At 45.4% G+C, this 19,810-nt stretch overlaps 1 protein-coding gene across 1 annotated transcript in view; it reads left to right on the top strand.

Annotated features, from left to right (window-relative positions):
• The window catches only part of LOC135547748 (collagen alpha-2(VI) chain-like), a 29,069-nt gene extending 14,772 nt beyond the window's left edge, over positions 1 to 14,297 (top strand). Inside the window, exons 21-32 of the mRNA XM_064977005.1 lie at positions 278 to 340; positions 3,145 to 3,195; positions 3,289 to 3,387; positions 5,628 to 5,690; positions 6,011 to 6,046; positions 9,665 to 9,710; positions 10,571 to 10,723; positions 10,922 to 11,016; positions 11,107 to 11,214; positions 11,379 to 11,631; positions 13,134 to 13,172; positions 13,345 to 14,297. Coding sequence (XP_064833077.1) covers positions 278 to 340; positions 3,145 to 3,195; positions 3,289 to 3,387; positions 5,628 to 5,690; positions 6,011 to 6,046; positions 9,665 to 9,710; positions 10,571 to 10,723; positions 10,922 to 11,016; positions 11,107 to 11,214; positions 11,379 to 11,631; positions 13,134 to 13,172; positions 13,345 to 13,949 — 1,611 coding nt within the window. The 3' untranslated portion in view covers positions 13,950 to 14,297. The remainder of the gene's footprint in view (positions 1 to 277; positions 341 to 3,144; positions 3,196 to 3,288; positions 3,388 to 5,627; positions 5,691 to 6,010; positions 6,047 to 9,664; positions 9,711 to 10,570; positions 10,724 to 10,921; positions 11,017 to 11,106; positions 11,215 to 11,378; positions 11,632 to 13,133; positions 13,173 to 13,344) is intronic.
• Positions 14,298 to 19,810: the final 5,513 nt, after the last annotated feature.

The following is a 19,810-nucleotide window of genomic DNA, read 5'->3' as shown; positions in this document are numbered from 1 at the left end:
TACCACTCTACTCTATTCTATGATATCCTCCTGTTTTGTACCTTTTGTTAAGTCAGAATACATGTTGCCATGTCTACATTTTGAGCATACTGTCACAGTCTTCTCGTCTAAGTAAAGGTTAAATAAATTCATCTGCATTTCGGGAATTGTTTATTTATTGACGGTAGTCTATACCTATGTATTTCAGTGACTATGACTGCCATGTGGGTATATAATATTTTTCTTTATTTGAATTCTTTATGCATATAGCATTCCGTATGGCATCTCTGTGTTACAGGGAACTGCTGGGGAGCCTGGTGATCCTGGACAGACTGGACCCCATGGAGATCGTGGACCAAAGGTGGGGTTGAGTTATATAGATCCTGGACCAAAGGTGGGGTTGGGTTATATTATAGATCCTGAACCAATGGTAGTGTTGGGTTATAATATAGATCCTGGACAAAAGGTGGGGTTGAGTTATAATATAGATTTTGGACCAAAGCTAGTGTTGGGTAATATTATAGATCCAGGACCAAAGGTGGGGTTGGGTTATATTATAGATCCTGGACCAATGGTAGTGTTGGGTTATATTATAGATCCTGGACCAATGGTAGTGTTGGGTTATATTATAGATCATGGACCAAAGGTAGTGTTGGGTTATATTATAGATCCTGGACCAAAGGTAGTGTTGGGTTATATTATAGATCCTAGACCAATGGTAGTGTTGGGTTATAATATAGATCCTGAACCAAAGGTAGTGTTGGGTTATATTATAGATCATGGACCAAAGGTAGTGTTGGGTTATATTATAGATCCTGGACAAAAGGTAGTGTTGGGTTATATTATAGATCCTGGACCAAAGGTAGTGTTGGGTTATATTATAGATCCTAGACCAATGGTAGTGTTGGGTTATATTATAGATCATGGACCAAAGGTAGTGTTGGGTTATATTATAGATCCTGGACCAAAGGTAGTGTTGGGTTATATTATAGATCCTAGACCAATGGTAGTGTTGGGTTATAATATAGATCCTGAACCAAAGGTAGTGTTGGGTTATATTATAGATCCTGGACAAAAGGTAGTGTTGGGTTATATTATAGATCCTGGACCAAAGGTAGTGTTGGGTTATATTATAGATCCTAGACCAATGGTAGTGTTGGGTTATATTATAGATCCTGGACAAAAGGTGGGGTTGAGTTATATAGATCATGGACCAAAGGTAGTGTTGGGTTATATTATAGATCATGGACCAAAGGTAGTGTTGGGTTATATTATAGATCATGGACCAATGGTAGTGTTGGGTTATATTATAGATCCTGGACAAAAGGTGGGGTTGAGTTATATAGATCATGGACCAAAGGTAGTGTTGGGTTATATTATAGATCATGGACCAAAGGTAGTGTTGGGTTATATTATAGATCATGGACCAAAGGTAGTGTTGGGTTATATTATAGATCCTGGACCAAAGGTAGTGTTGGGTTATATTATAGATCATGGACCAAAGGTAGTGTTGGGTTATATTATAGATCATGGACCAAAGGTAGTGTTGGGTTATATTATAGATCATGGACCAATGGTAGTTTTGGGTTATATTATAGATCCTGAACCAAAGGTAGTGTTGGGTTATATTATAGATTGGACCAATAGTGTTGGGAAATCATGGACCAAAGGTGGGGTTGAGTTATAATATAGAGGTGTACTAGTGTTGGGTAGACTGGACAAAGGTGGGGTTAGTTATAATATGTATGACAAAGGTAGTGTTGGGTTATACTAGATCCCACAGTGTACTGTAGTTAGTGGACACTTCCCACAGTGTACAGTAATTAGTGGACACTTCCCACAGTGTAATGTAGTTAGTGGACACTTAAAACAGTGCAATGTAGTTAGTGGACACTTCCCACAGTGTACTGTAGTTAGTGGACACTTCCCACAGAGTAATGTAGTTAGTGGACACTTCCCACAGTGTACTGTAGTTAGTGGACACTTCCCACAGAGTAATGTAGTTAGTGGACACTTCCCACAGAGTAATGTAGCTAGTGGACACTTCCCACAGAGTAATGTAGCTAGTGGACACTTCCCACAGTGTACTGTAGTTAGTGGACACTTCCCACAGTGTACTGTAGTTAGTGGACACTTCCCACAGTGTACTGTAGTGAGTGGACACTTCCCACAGTGTACTGTAGTTAGTGGACACTTCCCACAGTGTACTGTAGTTAGTGGACACTTCCCACAGTGTACTGTAGTTAGTGGACACTTCCCACAGTGTACTGTAGTTAGTGGACACTTCCCACAGTGTACTGTAGTTAGTGGACACTTCCCACAGTGTACTGTAGTTAGTGGACACTTCCCACAGTGTACTGTAGTTAGTGGACACTTCCCACAGAGTAATGTAGTTAGTGGACACTTCCCACAGTGTACTGTAGTTAGTGGACACTTCCCACAGAGTAATGTAGTTAGTGGACACTTCCCACAGTGTACTGTAGCTAGTGGACACTTCCCACAGAGTAATGTAGTTAGTGGACACTTCCCACAGTGTACTGTAGTTAGTGGACACTTCCCACAGTGTACTGTAGTTAGTGGACACTTACCACAGTGTACTGTAGTTAGTGGACACTTCCCACAGTGTACTGTAGTTAGTGGACACTTCCCACAGTGTACTGTAGTTAGTGGACACTTCCCACAGAGTAATGTAGTTAGTGGACACTTCCCACAGAGTAATGTAGTTAGTGGACACTTCCCACAGTGTACTGTAGTTAGTGGACACTTCTCACAGTGTACTGTAGCTAGTGGACACTTCCCACAGAGTAATATAGTTAGTGGACACTTCCCACAGTGTACTGTAGTTAGTGGACACTTCCCACAGTGTACTGTAGTTAGTGGACACCTCCCACAGTGTACTGTAGTTAGTGGACACTTCCCACAGAGTAATGTAGTTAGTGGACACTTCCCACAGTGTACTGTAGTTAGTGGACACTTCCCACAGTGTACTGTAGTTAGTGGACACTTCCCACAGTATAATGTAGTTAGTGGACACTTCCCACAGTATAATGTAGTTAGTGGACACTTCCCACAGAGTAATGTAGTTAGTGGACACTTCCCACAGTATAATGTAGTTAGTGGACACTTCCCACAGAGTAATGTAGTTCATCTTCTTCTGTGTTTTAGGGTGACAAAGGAAGAGATGGGTTCAACTATCCGGGACTAAGAGGAGAAACGGTACCGTTTGACATTTGACAAGATGAATGTCGTCAGCTCAAGAGTTCACAATACTGTTGTACTGTGATGCTGTTCTGTTTGTCTGTCTTCCAGGGAGTCAGAGGGGACAATGGACGTCCAGGCCCTTGGGGAAGCAGAGGGAATTGTGGTAACAAAGGAGAAGCTGGGTTGAAAGGACCAAACGGTGAACCGGTAAGCTCCAGCTGCTGTCATGAACAGCTGAATATACACTTGGATTAGTTTATATCCATTAACGTGGATGGTTAGCCTAGGATTTGCTTTGGTAGTTGCCAAGCCTGAGATAAATATTCTTGAGAACTGAGTCAGTGTTCTGAAGATGTCTATGTATGCGGTGGACTCAACACTACACATCTCAGCTACCACAGCAAGTGAAATGACTGCAACACTTAACAAAGATCTGCAGTAAGTTTCAGAATGGGTGCCAAGAAAACCCCAAACCTCAACTAAATCTTGTAATAAATAATTTAGAAATTGAGCACGTTGAGGTGACTAAACTGCTTGGAGTAACCCTGGATTGTAAACTGTCATGGTCAAAACATATTGATACAGCAGTAGCTAAGATGTGGAGAAGTCTGTCTATAATAAAGTGCTGCTCTACCTTCTTAACAACACTGTCAACAAGGCAGGTCCTACAGGCCCTAGTTTCTACCTTCTTAACAACACTGTCAACAAGGCAGGTCCTACAGGCCCTAGTTTCTACCTTCATAACAGCACTATCAACAAGGCAGGGCCCTAGTTTCTACCTTCTTAATTAACAACACTATAAGCAAGGCAGGTCCTACAGGCCCTAGTTTCTACCTTCTTAACAACACTATCAACAAGGCAGGTCCTACAGGCCCTAGTTTCTACCTTCTTAACAACACTATCAACAAGGCAGGTCCTACAGGCCCTAGTTTCTACCTTCTTAACAACACTATCAACAAGGCAGGTCCTACAGGTCCTAGTTTTGTCACACCTGGACTACTGTTCAGTCGTGTGGTCAGGTAACACAAAAAGGGACTTAGGAAAATTCCAGTTGGCTCAGAACAGGGCAGCACAGCTGGCCCTTAGATGTACACAGAGAGCTAATTTTAATACTATGCATGTCAATCTCTCCTGGCTCAAAGTGGAGGAGAGATTGACTTCATCACTACTTGTATTTGTCAGAGGTATTGTTATGTTGAATACACAGAGCTGTCTGTCTAAACTACTGGCACAAAGTTCAGACACCCATGCATACCCAACAAGACATGCCACCAGAGGTCTCTTCACAGTCCCCAAGTCCAGAACAGACTCTGGGAGGTGCACAGTACTACATAGAGCCATGACTACATGGAACTCTATTCCACAGTACTACATAGAGCCATGACTCCATGGAACTCTATTCCACAGTACTACATAGAGCCATGACTACATGGAACTCTATTCCACAGTACTACATAGAGCCATGACTACATGGAACTCTATTCCACAGTACTACATAGAGCCATGACTACATGGAACTCTATTCCACAGTACTACACAGAGCCATGACTACATGGAACTCTATTCCACAGTAGCCACTACATATGGGTGGCCATGACGAACATGGAACTCTATGCTCCACGACTGACCACATAGAGCCATGACTACATGGAACTCTATTCCACAGTACTACATAGAGCCATGACTACATGGAACTCTATTCCACAGTAGTACATAGAGCCATGACTACATGGAACAATATTCCACAGTACTACATAGAGCCATGACTACATGGAACTCTATTCCACAGTACTACATAGAGCCATGACGACATGGAACTCTATTCCACAGTACTACATAGAGCCATGACGACATGGAACTCTATTCCACAGTACTACATAGAGCCATGACGACATGGAACTCTATTCCACATCAGGTAACTGATGCAGCAGTAGTATCAGACATAAAAAGCAGGTAAAATACACCTGATGGAACGACGGGGACTGTGAAGAGACACACACAGGCACAGACGCACACGCTAGCACACACACTCTACACAGACAGAATGGTGGTATTACAAACATTGTATTTAAAGATATGTACTAATGTAATAATGTTACATGTACTGTTTGACTTGATTCAATTAATTTGTTTGGAGGAAGAGCTAATGAGGATCCTTAATAAATACTACGTCATCCAATTTGTGCAATATGTTAGGAATGTTGTGCTTAAGATTCCAGAGTGCGTCTTTAAGAGGTGAGGTCCAGGGTTACCTTGGGTTAATCTTAGAGCATTCTGGAAGGAAGCTGCTAGGTGACCTTAGAGCTGCATCTTCATTCTGGAAGGAAGGAATCAGTGCTCTAAAGAACATGTTTGTGTTCTATTCTTGAGAAGTGGTGAGCTAACCCAGCTGAGTAACATGTGTTTGGGCTCACTGAAGAACCTGTCTTTGTGTTATTGTTGTCCAGGGACATCCAGGTCAACAGGGAGTGAATGGGAGGAGAGGATCCAGAGGAGGCCCTGGAGCTCCTGTAAGTATACTACCACAGGACACCGGCTGCCTGCGTTACTCTGACTCTGATCAGACAGCAGAAGAACATTTTACTTACTGTTCAAGCTCCACTTCATTTTTATTTATCCTTTATTTAACTAGGCAAGTCAGTTAAGAACTAATTCTTATTTACTATGACGGCCTAGGAACAGTGGGTTAACTGCCTGTTCAGGGGCAGAACAACAGATTTTTACCTTGTCAGTTCAGGGATTCGATCGAGCAACTTTTCGGTTACTGGCCCAACACAAAGCTACCTGCCACCCTAATGTCTGTTTACCGATCGGTACATTTTTCTTACAGGGTAATCCTGGACCAGAGGGAGACCCTGGCCTTTCTGTAAGTCAACTGTATAAACTTTATATTAAAAACATCATGATATGAAGGGATTCAATCTGTTCCTATTGTGTCATATCTGACGAATAATACTACTGATCAATAATACTACTGATCAATAACACTACTGATCAATAATACTACTGATCTGATCCTATAGTGGCATATCCGATCAATAATACTACTGATCAATAATACTACTGATCAATAATACTACTAATCAATAATACTACTAATCAATAATACTACTAATCAATAATACTACTAATCTGATCATATAGTGGCATATCTGATCAATAATACTACTGATGAATAATACTACTGAACAATAATACTACTGATCTGATCCTATAGTGTCATATCCGATCAATAATACTACTGATCAATAATACTACTGATCAATAATACTACTGATCAATAATACTACTGATCAATGATAATACGGATCTGATCCTATGTCATATCTGATCAATAATACTACTGATCAATAATACTACTGATCAATAAATACTACTGATCCAATGGTGTCATACTGATCAATAATACTACTAATCTGATCCTATAGTGGCATATCTGATCAATAATACTACTGATCAATAATACTACTAATCTGATCCTATAGTGGCATATCCGATCAATAATACTACTGATCAATAATACTACTGATCAATAATACTACTGGTCTGATCCTATGGTGTCATATCTGATCAATAATACTACTGATCAATAATACTATTTTATTTTATTTATATTTTATTTCACCTTTATTTAACCAGGTAGGCTAGTTGAGAAGAAGTTCTCATTTGCAACTGCAACCTGGCCAAGATAAAGCATAGCAGTGTGAACAGACAACACAGAGTTACACATGGAGTAAACAATAAACAAGTCAATAACACAATAAACAAGTCAATAACACAGTAGAAAAAAAGAGAGTCTATATACATTGTGTGCAAAAGGCATGAGGAGGTAGGCAAATAATTACAGTTTTGCAGATTAACACTGGAGTGATAAATGATCAGATGGTCATGTACAGGTAGAGATATTGGTGTGCAAAAGAGCAGAAAAGTAAATAAATAAAAGCAGTATGGGGATGAGGTAGGTAAAATTGGGTGGGCTATTTAGCGATAGACTATGTACAGCTGCAGCGATCGGTTAGCTGCTCAGATAGCAGATGTTTGAAGTTGGTGAGGGAGATAAATGTCTCCAACTTCAGCGATTTTTGCAATTCGTTCCAGTCACAGGCAGCAGAGAACTGGAAGGAAAGGCGGGATGATCAGGGATGATCAGTGAGATACACCTGCTGGAGCGCGTGCTACGGGTGGGTGTTGCCATCGTGACCAGTGAACTGAGACAAGGCGGAGCTTTACCTAGCATGGACTTGTAGATGACCTGGAACCAGTGGGTCTGGCGACGAATATGTAGCGAGGGCCAGCAGACTAGAGCATACAGGTCGCAGTGGTGGGTGGTATAAGGTGCTTTAGTGACAAAACGGATGGCAATGTGATAAACTGCATCCAGTTTGCTGAGTAGAGTGTTGGAAGCTATTTTGTAGATGACATCGCCGAAGTCGAGGATCGGTAGGATAGTCAGTTTTACTAGGGTAAGTTTGGCGGCATGAGTGAAGGAGGCTTTGTTGCGGAATAGAAAGCCGACTCTAGATTTGATTTTCGATTGGAGATGTTTGATATGAGTCTGGAAGGAGAGTTTACAGTCTAGCCAGACACCTAGGTACTTATAGATGTCCACATATTCAACCATCCAGGGTGGTGATACTAGTCAGGCGTGCAGGTGCAGGCAGCGAACGGTTGAAAAGCATGCATTTGGTTTTACTAGCGTTTAAGAGCAGTTGGAGGCCACGGAAGGAGTGTTGTATGGCATTGAAGCTCGTTTGGAGGTTAGATAGCACAGTGTGGATGCTCTCCATCCAACCTCACTAAGCTCGAGCTGTTTTGCAAGGAGGAATGGGAAAGAATTTCAGTCTCTCGATGTGCAAAACTGATAGAGACATACCCCAAGTGACTTTACAGCTTTAATCGCAGCAAAAGGTGGCGCTACAAAGTATTATCTTAAGGGGGCTGAATAATTTTGCACGCCCAATTTTTCAGTTTTTGATTTGTTAAAAAGGTTTGAAATATCCAATAAATGTCGTTCCACTTCATGATTGTGTCCCACTTGTTGTTGATTCTACACAAAAAAATACAGTTTTATATCTTTATGTTTGAAGCCTGAAATGTGGCAAAAGGTCGCAAAGTTCAAGGGGGCCGAATACTTTCGCAAGGCACTGTATCTGTTCTTAGTTCTGCATTTTTTGAACGGAGCATGCTTATCTAAAATGGTGAGGAATTTACTTTTAAAGAATGACCAGGCATCCTCAACTGACGGGATGAGGTCAATGTCCTGCCAGGGTACCCGGGCCAGGTCGATTAGAAAGGCCTGCTCACAGAAGTGTTTTAGGGAGCGTTTGACAGTGATGAGAGGTGGTCGTTTAACTGCGGCTCCGTAGCGGATACAGGCAATGAGGCAGTGATTGCTGAGATCCTGGTTGAAGACAGCGGAGGTTTATTTGGAGGGCCAGTTGGTCAGGATGACGTCTATGAGGGTGTCCTTGTTTACAGATTTAGGGTTGTATCTGGTGGGTTCCTTGATGATTTGTGTGAGATTGAGGGCATCTAGCTTAGATTGTAGGACTGCCGGGGTGTTAAGCATATCCCAGTTTAGGTCACCTAACAGAACAAACTCTGAAGCTAGATGGGGGGCGATCAGTTCACAAATGGTGTCCAGGGCACAGCTGGGAGCTGAGGGGGGTAAGTAGCAGGCGGCAACAGTGAGAGACTTATTTCTGGAGAGAGTCATTTTTAAGATTACTAGTTCGAACTGTTTGGGTATGGACCTGGAAAGTATGACATTACTTTGCAGGCTATCTCTGCAGTAGACTGCAACTCCTCCCCCTTTGGCAGTTCTATCTTGATGGAAAATGTTATAGTTGGGTATGGAAATCTCAGAATTTTTGTTGGCCTTCCTGAGCCAGGATTCAGACACGGCAAGGACATCAGGGTTAGCAGAGTGTGCTAAAGCAGTGAGTAAAACAAACTTACCGATCTGATCCTATGGTGTCATACCTGATCAATAATACTACTGATCAATAATACTACCGATCAATAATACTACTAATCAATAATACTACTGATCTGATCCTATAGTGTCATATCTGATTAATCAAATCAAAGTTTATTTGTCACATGCGCCGATTACAACAGGTGTAGACCTTACATAGAAACGCTTATTTACAAGCCCTCACCAACAATGCAGTTTTAAGAACCCCCCTCCAAAAAAGTAAGAGATAAGAATAACAAATCATTAAAGAGCAGCAGTAAATAACATATCAGTGAAGACACTTGCCAGTTGGTCAGTGAATGCTCGGAGTACACATCCTGGTAATCCATCTGGCCCCACAGCCTTGTGAATGTTGACCTGTCTAAAGGTCTTACTCACATCGGCTGTGGAGAGCGTGATCACACAGTCTTCCGGAACAGCTGGTGCTCTCATGCATAATAATACTACTGACCTGTTCCTGTTGTGTCTGTTTGTGTTTGTTTATAATACTGATCTGCTTTGATTTAGGACTGTGATGTTATGAGCTACATCAGAGAGACATGTGGTTGTTGTGGTAAGTGATGATGATTTAGGACTGTGGTGTTATGAGCTACATCAGAGAGACATGTGGTTGTTGTGGTAAGTGATGATGATTTAGGACTGTGGTGTTATGAGCTACATCAGAGAGACATGTGGTTGTTGTGGTAAGTGATGATGATTTAGGACTGTGGTGTTATGAGCTACATCAGAGAGACATGTGGTTGTTGTGGTAAGTGATGATGATTTAGGACTGTGATGTTATGAGCTACATCAGAGAGACATGTGGTTGTTGTGGTAAGTGATGATGATTTAGGACTGTGATGTTATGAGCTACATCAGAGAGACATGTGGTTGTTGTGGTAAGTGATGATGATTTAGGACTGTGGTGTTATGAGCTGTTACAGCTACATCAGAGAGACATGAGCTACATCAGAGAGACATGTGGTTGTTGTGGTAAGTGATGATGATTTAGGACTGTGATGTTATGAGCTACATCAGAGAGACATGTGGTTGTTGTGGTAAGTGATGATGATTTAGGACTGTGGTGTTATGAGCTACATCAGAGAGACATGTGGTTGTTGTGGTAAGTGATGATGATTTAGGACTGTGATGTCATGTGGTTGTTGTTATAAGTGTTGATGACTTAGGACTGTGATGTCATGTGGTAAGTGATGATGATTTAGGACTGTGATGTCATGTGGTTGTTGTGATAATGATATCCAGGTATGTAGTCTTCTATGTGTAGATACGCCAAATTAAATTTCCCCTCGAGGGACAATGGCATTGTATTGAATTGACAGACATTTTGGTGGATATAATATGTATGGAGATTTAAAACCGTGCAAGTTTCCAATGCTGCTCCTAATCCATCCTGTTTCTGTGTTGCCCCTGCAGACTGTGAGAAGAGATGCGGGGCGCTGGACATTGTGTTTGTGATTGACAGCTCAGAGTCAGTGGGTCTGACCAACTTCACCCTGGAGAAGAACTTTGTCATCAACACCATCAACAGGCTGGGATCCATGGCAACACACCCACATTCAGAGACAGGTAAAAGATGACCTCTTTAGGTACAGCCCTTTCTAACTACCTGTGTGACAGACTGGTTTAAAACCTGCATGGGTCTGCTGAGCTAAAGCCTTAGCAATAAAGTCTCATGGATGATGACTCATCACATCAGCATGGTTCACCAAACCACTTCTGGGTCCCATGTACAGACATTCTCATAGATCCCTCTTCTCTCCTCAGGAACCAGGGTTGGTGTTGTGCAGTACAGTCACAACGGGACATTCGAGGCCATCCGACTTAATGACTCCAACATAGACTCCATCTCTGCCTTCAAGGTCCGTGTAGCTGATTCAGTGACTGGCATTACTCCGCAAGCTAATGCTTTTAGCTCAGCAGGCGTAACAGTCTCCATCTCTGACTTGCAGGTGGCTGTGAAGAACCTCCAGTGGATAGCCGGGGGAACCTGGACTCCCTCCGCTCTGAAGTTTGCCTATGACCACCTGATCAGGGACAGCCGGCGGACCAGAGCCAAGGTGTGTTGTGAACCACTTAGCCAGCCTATGATTATGTCTGTTCTTGCTATATAGTATCAGGTCTGAGGCCTGGCTAAATAATCTGTAACATGGTCGCTGCTGCCCCCATGTGGATGGGAAAGTGAACTCTGTCTTGCTGTGGCCTAACACTCCATTCTTAACAGGTGTCGGTCGTGGTCATCACGGACGGACGCTTCGACCCGCGGGATGATGACTCTCTGCTGACCTACCTCTGCGACGACCCCAGCGTGGACGTGAACGCCATCGGGGTCGGGGATATGTTCGGCCGGGAGGGACAGCACGAGAGCCTCGAGTCCATCGCATGCCAGAGGCATGATCGCGTGACGGGGATGACACGTTTCGCTGACCTGGTGGCGGATAACTTTATAGACCGGATGGAGTCGGTGCTCTGCCCCGGTGAGACTATTATTAATATGAATCTATCTCCTAAAGCAAGAGATGGTGTCTTAAGACATGTCAATATTGGCCTCCCGAGTGGCGCAGCGGTCTACGACACTGCATCGCAATGCTTGAGGCGTCACTACAGACCCAGGTTCGATCGCGGGCTGTGTCGCAGCCGGCCGCGACCGGGAGACCCATAAAGCAGTGCACAATTGACCCAGCGTCGTCCGAGTTAGGGGAGGGTTTGGCCGCATGTTCCCATCGCGCTCTAGTGACTCCTGTGGCGGTCCGGACGCATGCACGAGACGGACGCCAGTTCTACGGTGTATTAGACTTCTGGACTAAGTGAGCAATGTGTCAAGAAGCAGTGTGACTTGGCAGGGTCGTGTTTCGGAGGATGCATGGCTCTCGACCTTCGCCTCTCCCGATTCCATACGGGAGTAGCAGCGATTTGACAGACTAACTACATGTTGGATATCATGAAATTGGGGAGAAAAAGGAGTAAAACTATAATAAAACACGTCAACATCCTCGTTTTGTACTGACCTCAGACTGGTGTTGTACTGGCCATTGGTGGTGAGCCTCAGACTGGTGTTGTACTGGCCATTGGTGGTGAGCCTCAGACTGGTGTTGTACTGACCATTGGTGGTGAGCCTCAGACTGGTGTTGTACTGACCATTGGTGGTGAGCCTCAGACTGGTGTTGTACTGACCATTGGTGGTGAGCCTCAGACTGGGGCTACCAGAGTAGAGCAGGACATGATGGGTGTCTCAGACAGGACATGATGGGTGTCTGAATGGTGCTACTAGACTAGAGCAGGACATGATGGGTGTCTCAGACAGGACATGATGGGTGTCTCAAACAGGACATGATGGGTGTCTGACTGGTGCTACTAGACTAGAGCAGGACATGATGGGTGTCTCTGACAGGACATGTTGGATGTCTCAGACAGGACAAGATTGGTGTCTCAGACAGGACAAGATGGGTGTCTCAGACAGGACATGTTGGGTGTCTCAGACAGGACAAGATGGGTGTCTCAGACAGGACAAGATGGGTGTCTCAGACAGGACAAGATGGGTGTCTCAGACAGGACAAGATGGGTGTCTCTGACTTGTGTTACTAGACTAGAGCAGGACATGATGGGTGTCTCAGACAGGACATGATGGGTGTCTCAGACAGGACATGATGGGTGTCTCTGACTTGTGTTACTAGACTAGAGCAGGACATGATGGGTGTCTCAGACAGGACATGATGGGTGTCTCAGACAGGACATGATTGGTGTCTCAGACAGGACATGTTGGGTGTCTCAGACAGGACATGTTGAGTGTCTCAGACAGGACATGTTGGGTGTCTCAGACAGGACATGTTGGGTGTCTCAGACAGGACAAGATGGGTGTCTCAGACAGGACAAGATGGGTGTCTCAGACAGGACATGATGGGTGTCTCTGACAGGATGTCTCAGACTCAGTCAAGAGCTTGTAATGCCACCACCTAACCTTTTTCCATTTCTCTTCTAGAGCCCGTTATTGTTTGCCCTGACTTGCCCTGCGGGACAGGTCAGTTTTTACTTGCTACTGTATACTCTATTGTCATTGTACAAGATTAGTCTTTCATCCATTATACTGTGGCAAAATACAAAATTGGTCAATTTGTACTACATTATACAGTAATGATAAGGTTTCAGACTAAAATATATGACTGAGCGTTCACTGACTTTGCCTTCATCAGAACCAGAGGTGGCACAGTGTATTGACAGACCTGTTGATCTGGTGTTTCTTCTGGACGGTTCTGAGCGTCTCGGTCATGAGAACTTCAACCAAGTCCGTGACTTCGTCCAGCACTTGGCGAACCACTTGACGCTGGCGCAGGACAAGAACGACCGCCAGGGAGCCCGCATGGCGCTGCTACAGTACGGAGGAGAAGCTGAGCATCACCTGGCCTTTCACATGACCCACGACCTTCCGTCCATCCTAGAGGGTCTGGCCAGCATGGACTATCATGACATGTCTTCTTCTATGGTGGGGGCGGCCATCTCACACACCGTAGACCACGTTCTGACGCGTCTCAACGTCCGCCAGACCAGACACCACGCCGAGCTCAACTTCATCTTCATCACTGACGGCGTCACCGGGAGGAAGGGGCTGGAGGAGGGGGTCGACGCCATGCGAAACAACCAGGCAGTCTCCACGGTGATCGCCATGGGGACCGACGTGGAACAGGAAGTGTTGGAGAAGCTGGCCTTAAAGGACCAGTACGCCATCTTTAAGGGAACAGACTTCTATGAGCTCAACAAGCACAGCTTCCTAGATCGGTTCCATCAGTGGGTCTGTTAAACATTTTGATTTGGACTGTCACGTTTATGGATTTCACGCTATTAAAATGATTGAGGTCAAGTTAATGTTGATAATTAATGGATGAGGGTTAGTTTGAGGGTCAGGGTGTAAAGGTTGTTTAAGGGTTAGTGTAAGGGTGTACATTTCCCTCATTGAGATCATACATGTCTGCATTGATTTACCATCAAGTGAAACCTCAAGCATAAGCATAAGCAATAGTCAATACAAGATCAGTCACAGGGCTGTTTGTTTGTGTTTCAATGGATTTTGCTGAATATTGTATTCATTACGTACAAACTGGATATGTTTTATAAGAATTCATTAAAGAGATGTAAGTAGTGTTCAGCAAACATACCCATATAGAGTGATGGACGGCTGAATCTGTACTGTTTGGGTACGTTCACATTCTTCTCCTTCCTCCTCCTCCTCCTTGTCTTCTACCTCACATCCAAGAAGAACCATGTTTGAACTCTAACATCACACCACACACAAGTCAGGTAGAGCGCCCATACAATACTGCAGCAAAGGTACCACTTACCAATTTGTCCACATCTACAGTATCGTACAACACAGGAGCTGCTGCTACTTCTCTTTTCCTCAGCAGTCAGGAACTGAGGACATAATCAGGCTCCAGCCAGGGTTGATCAGTCACATGAGGACATAATCAGGCTCCAGCCAGGGTTGATCAGTCACATGAGGACATAATCAGGCTCCAGCCAGGGTTGATCAGTCACATGAGGACATAATCAGGCTCCAGCCAGGGTTGATCAGTCACATGAGGACATAATCAGGCTCCAGCCAGGGTTGATCAGTCACATCACAGCTCCAGAGGACATAATCAGGCTCCAGCCAGGGTTGATCAGTCACATGAGGGACAGTCACATGAGGGGCTCCAGCCAGGGTTGATCAGTCACATGAGGACATAATCAGGCTCCAGCCAGGGTTGATCAGTCACATGAGGACATAATCAAGCTCCAGCCAGGGTTGATCAGTCACATGAGGACATAATCAGGCTCCAGCCAGGGTTGATCAGTCACATGAGGACATAATCAAGCTCCAGCCAGGGTTGATCAGTCACATGAGGACATAATCAAGCTCCAGCCAGGGTTGATCAGTCACATGAGGACATAATCAAGCTCCAGCCAGGGTTGATCAGTCACATGAGGACATAATCAAGCTCCAGCCAGGGTTGATCAGTCACATGAGGACATAATCAGGCTCCAGCCAGGGTTGATCAGTCACATGAGGACATAATCAAGCTCCAGCCAGGGTTGATCAGTCACATGAGGACATAATCAAGCTCCAGCCAGGGTTGATCAGTCACATGAGGACATAATCATCCAGAGGATCAGTCACATGAGGACATAATCAGGCTCCAGCCAGGGTTGATCAGTCACATGAGGACATAATCAAGCTCCAGCCAGGGTTGATCAGTCACATGAGGACATAATCACATGAGCTCCAGCCAGGGTTGATCAGTCACATGAGGACATAATCAGGCTCCAGCCAGGGTTGATCAGTCACATGAGGACATAATCAAGCTCCAGCCAGGGTCACATGATCAGTCACATGAGGACATAATCAAGCTCCAGCCAGGGTTGATCAGTCACATGAGGACATAATCAGGCTCCAGCCAGGGTTGATCAGTCACATGAGGACATAATCAGGCTCCAGCCAGGGTTGATCAGTCACATGAGGACATAATCAAGCTCCAGCCAGGGTTGATCAGTCACATGAGGACAGTCACATGAGGACATAAAGCTCCAGCCAGGGTTGATCAGTCACATGAGGACATAATCTCCAGCCAGGGTTGATCAGTCACATGAGGACATAATCAAGCTCCAGCCAGGGTTGATCAGTCACATGAGGACATAATCAAGCTCCAGCCAGGGTTGATCAGTCACATGAGGACATAATCAAGCTCCAGCCAGGGTTGATCAGTCACATGAGGACATAATCAGGCTCCAGCCAGGGTTGATCAGTCACATGAGGACATAATCAAGCTCCAGCCAGGGTTGATCAGTCACATGAGGACATAATCAGGCTCCAGCCAGGGTTGATCAGTCACATGAGGACATAATCAGGCTCCAGCCAGGGTTGATCAGTCACATGAGGACATAATCAGCTCCAGCCAGGGTTGATCAGTCACATGAGGACATAATCAGGCTCCAGCCAGGGTTGATCAGTCACATGAGGACATCAGTCACATGAGGACATAATCAGGCTCCAGCCAGGGTTGATCAGTCACATGAGGACATAATCAAGCTCCAGCCAGGGTTGATCAGTCACATGAGGACATAATCAAGCTCCAGCCAGGGTTGATCAGTCACATGAGGACATAATCAAGCTCCAGCCAGGGTTGATCAGTCACATGAGGACATAATCCAGCCAGGCTCCAGCCAGGGTTGATCAGTCACATGAGGACATAATCAAGCTCCAGCCAGGGTTGATCAGTCACATGAGGACATAATCAAGCTCCAGCCAGGGTTGATCAGTCACATGAGGACATAATCAAGCTCCAGCCAGGGTTGATCAGTCACATGAGGACATAATCCAGCTCCAGCCAGGGTTGATCAGTCACATGAGGACATAATCAAGCTCCAGCCAGGGTTGATCAGTCACATGAGGACATAATCAGGCTCCAGCCAGGGTTGATCAGTCACATGAGGACATAATCAAGCTCCAGCCAGGGTTGATCAGTCACATGAGGACATAATCAGGCTCCAGCCAGGGTTGATCAGTCACATGAGGACATAATCAGCCAGGGTTGCTCCAGCCAGGGTTGATCAGTCACATGAGGACATAATCAGGCTCCAGCCAGGGTTGATCAGTCACATGAGGACATAATCAGGCTCCAGCCAGGGTTGATCAGTCACATGAGGACATAATCAGGCTCCAGCCAGGGTTGATCAGTCACATGAGGACATAATCAAGCTCCAGCCAGGGTTGATCAGTCACATGAGGACATAATCAGGGTTGAAGCATGAGGACATAATCAGCTCCAGCCAGGGTTGATCAGTCACATGAGGACATAATCAAGCTCCAGCCAGGGTTGATCAGTCACATGAGGACATAATCAAGCTCCAGCCAGGGTTGATCAGTCACATGAGGACATAATCAAGCTCCAGCCAGGGTTGATCAGTCACATGAGGACATAATCAAGCTCCAGCCAGGGTTGATCAGTCACATGAGGACATAATCAAGCTCCAGCCAGGGTTGATCAGTCACATGAGGACATAATCAAGCTCCAGCCAGGGTTGATCAGTCACATGAGGACATAATCAGGCTCCAGCCAGGGTTGATCAGTCACATGAGGACATAATCAAGCTCCAGCCAGGGTTGATCAGTCACATGAGGACATAATCAAGCTCCAGCCAGGGTTGATCAGTCACATGAGGACATAATCAAGCTCCAGCCAGGCTCCAGCCAGGGTTGATCAGTCACATGAGGACATAATCAGGCTCCAGCCAGGGTTGATCAGTCACATGAGGACATAATCAGGCTCCAGCCAGGGTTGATCAGTCACATGAGGACATAATCAGGCTCCAGCCAGGGTTGATCAGTCACATGAGGACATAATCAGGCTCCAGCCAGGGTTGATCAGTCACATGAGGACATAATCAGGCTCCAGCCAGGGTTGATCAGTCACATGAGGACATAATCAAGCTCCAGCCAGGGTTGATCAGTCACATGAGGACATAATCAAGCTCCAGCCAGGGTTGATCAGTCACATGAGGACATAATCCAGCTCCAGCCAGGGTTGATCAGTCACATGAGGACATAATCAAGCTCCAGCCAGGGTTGATCAGTCACATGAGGACATAATCAGGCTCCAGCCAGGGTTGATCAGTCACATGAGGACATAATCAAGCTCCAGCCAGGGTTGATCAGTCACATGAGGACATAATCAAGCTCCAGCCAGGGTTGATCAGTCACATGAGGACATAATCAAGCTCCAGCCAGGGTTGATCAGTCACATGAGGACATAATCAAGCTCCAGCCAGGGTTGATCAGTCACATGAGGACATAATCAAGCTCCAGCCAGGGTTGATCAGTCACATGAGGACATAATCAGGCTCCAGCCAGGGTTGATCAGTCACATGAGGACATAATCAAGCTCCAGCCAGGGTTGATCAGTCACATGAGGACATAATCAGGCTCCAGCCAGGGTTGATCAGTCACATGAGGACATAATCAAGCTCCAGCCAGGGTTGATCAGTCACATGAGGACATAATCAAGCTCCAGCCAGGGTTGATCAGTCACATGAGGACATAATCAGGCTCCAGCCAGGGTTGATCAGTCACATGAGGACATAATCAAGCTCCAGCCAGGGTTGATCAGTCACATGAGGACATAATCAGGCTCCAGCCAGGGTTGATCAGTCACATGAGGAGCTCCAGCCAGGGTTGATCAGTCACATGAGGACATAATCAGCTCCAGCCAGGGTTGATCAGTCACATGAGGACATAATCAAGCTCCAGCCAGGGTTGATCAGTCACATGAGGACATAATCAAGCTCCAGCCAGGGTTGATCAGTCACATGAGGACATAATCAAGCTCCAGCCAGGGTTGATCAGTCACATGAGGACATAATCAAGCTCCAGCCAGGGTTGATCAGTCACATGAGGACATAATCAGGCTCCAGCCAGGGTTGATCAGTCACATGAGGACATAATCAAGCTCCAGCCAGGGTTGATCAGTCACATGAGGACATAATCAAGCTCCAGCCAGGGTTGATCAGTCACATGAGGACATAATCAAGCTCCAGCCAGGGTTGATCAGTCACATGAGGACAGGGTTGATCAGTCACATGAGGACATAATCAGCTCCAGCCAGCCAGGGTTGATCAGTCACATGAGGACATAATCAAGCTCCAGCCAGGGTTGATCAGTCACATGAGGACATAATCAGGCTCCAGCCAGGGTTGATCAGTCACATGAGGACATAATCAAGCTCCAGCCAGGGTTGATCAGTCACATGAGGACATAATCAGGCTCCAGCCAGGGTTGATCAGTCACATGAGGACATAATCAGGCTCCAGCCAGGGTTGATCAGTCACATGAGGACATAATCAAGCTCCAGCCAGGGTTGATCAGTCACATGAGGACATAATCAAGCTCCAGCCAGGGTTGATCAGTCACATGAGGACATAATCAAGCTCCAGCCAGGGTTGATCAGTCACATGAGGACATAATCCAGCTCCAGCCAGGGTTGATCAGTCACATGAGGACATAATCAAGCTCCAGCCAGGGTTGATCAGTCACATGAGGACATAATCAGGCTCCAGCCAGGGTTGATCAGTCACATGAGGACATAATCAAGCTCCAGCCAGGGTTGATCAGTCACATGAGGACATAATCAAGCTCCAGCCAGGGTTGATCAGTCACATGAGGACATAATCAAGCTCCAGCCAGGGTTGATCAGTCACATGAGGACATAATCAGGCTCCAGCCAGGGTTGATCAGTCACATGAGGACATAATCAAGCTCCAGCCAGGGTTGATCAGTCACATGAGGACATAATCAGGCTCCAGCCAGGGTTGATCAGTCACATGAGGACATAATCAGGCTCCAGCCAGGGTTGATCAGTCACATGAGGACATAATCAAGCTCCAGCCAGGGTTGATCAGTCACATGAGGACATAATCAAGCTCCAGCCAGGGTTGATCAGTCACATGAGGACATAATCAAGCTCCAGCCAGGGTTGATCAGTCACATGAGGACAGCTCCAGAATCAAACTAATCAGTCAGGGTTGATCAGTCACATGAGGACATAATCAAGCTCCAGCCAGGGTTGATCAGTCACATGAGGACATAATCAAGCTCCAGCCAGGGTTGATCAGTCACATGAAGCTCCAGCC

The sequence above is a fragment of the Oncorhynchus masou genome, chromosome 10 (genome assembly GCF_036934945.1).
Source record: "Oncorhynchus masou masou isolate Uvic2021 chromosome 10, UVic_Omas_1.1, whole genome shotgun sequence".
NCBI classification, from domain to species: domain Eukaryota; kingdom Metazoa; phylum Chordata; class Actinopteri; order Salmoniformes; family Salmonidae; genus Oncorhynchus; species Oncorhynchus masou.
This window is presented reverse-complemented; position numbering and strand designations above follow the sequence as displayed.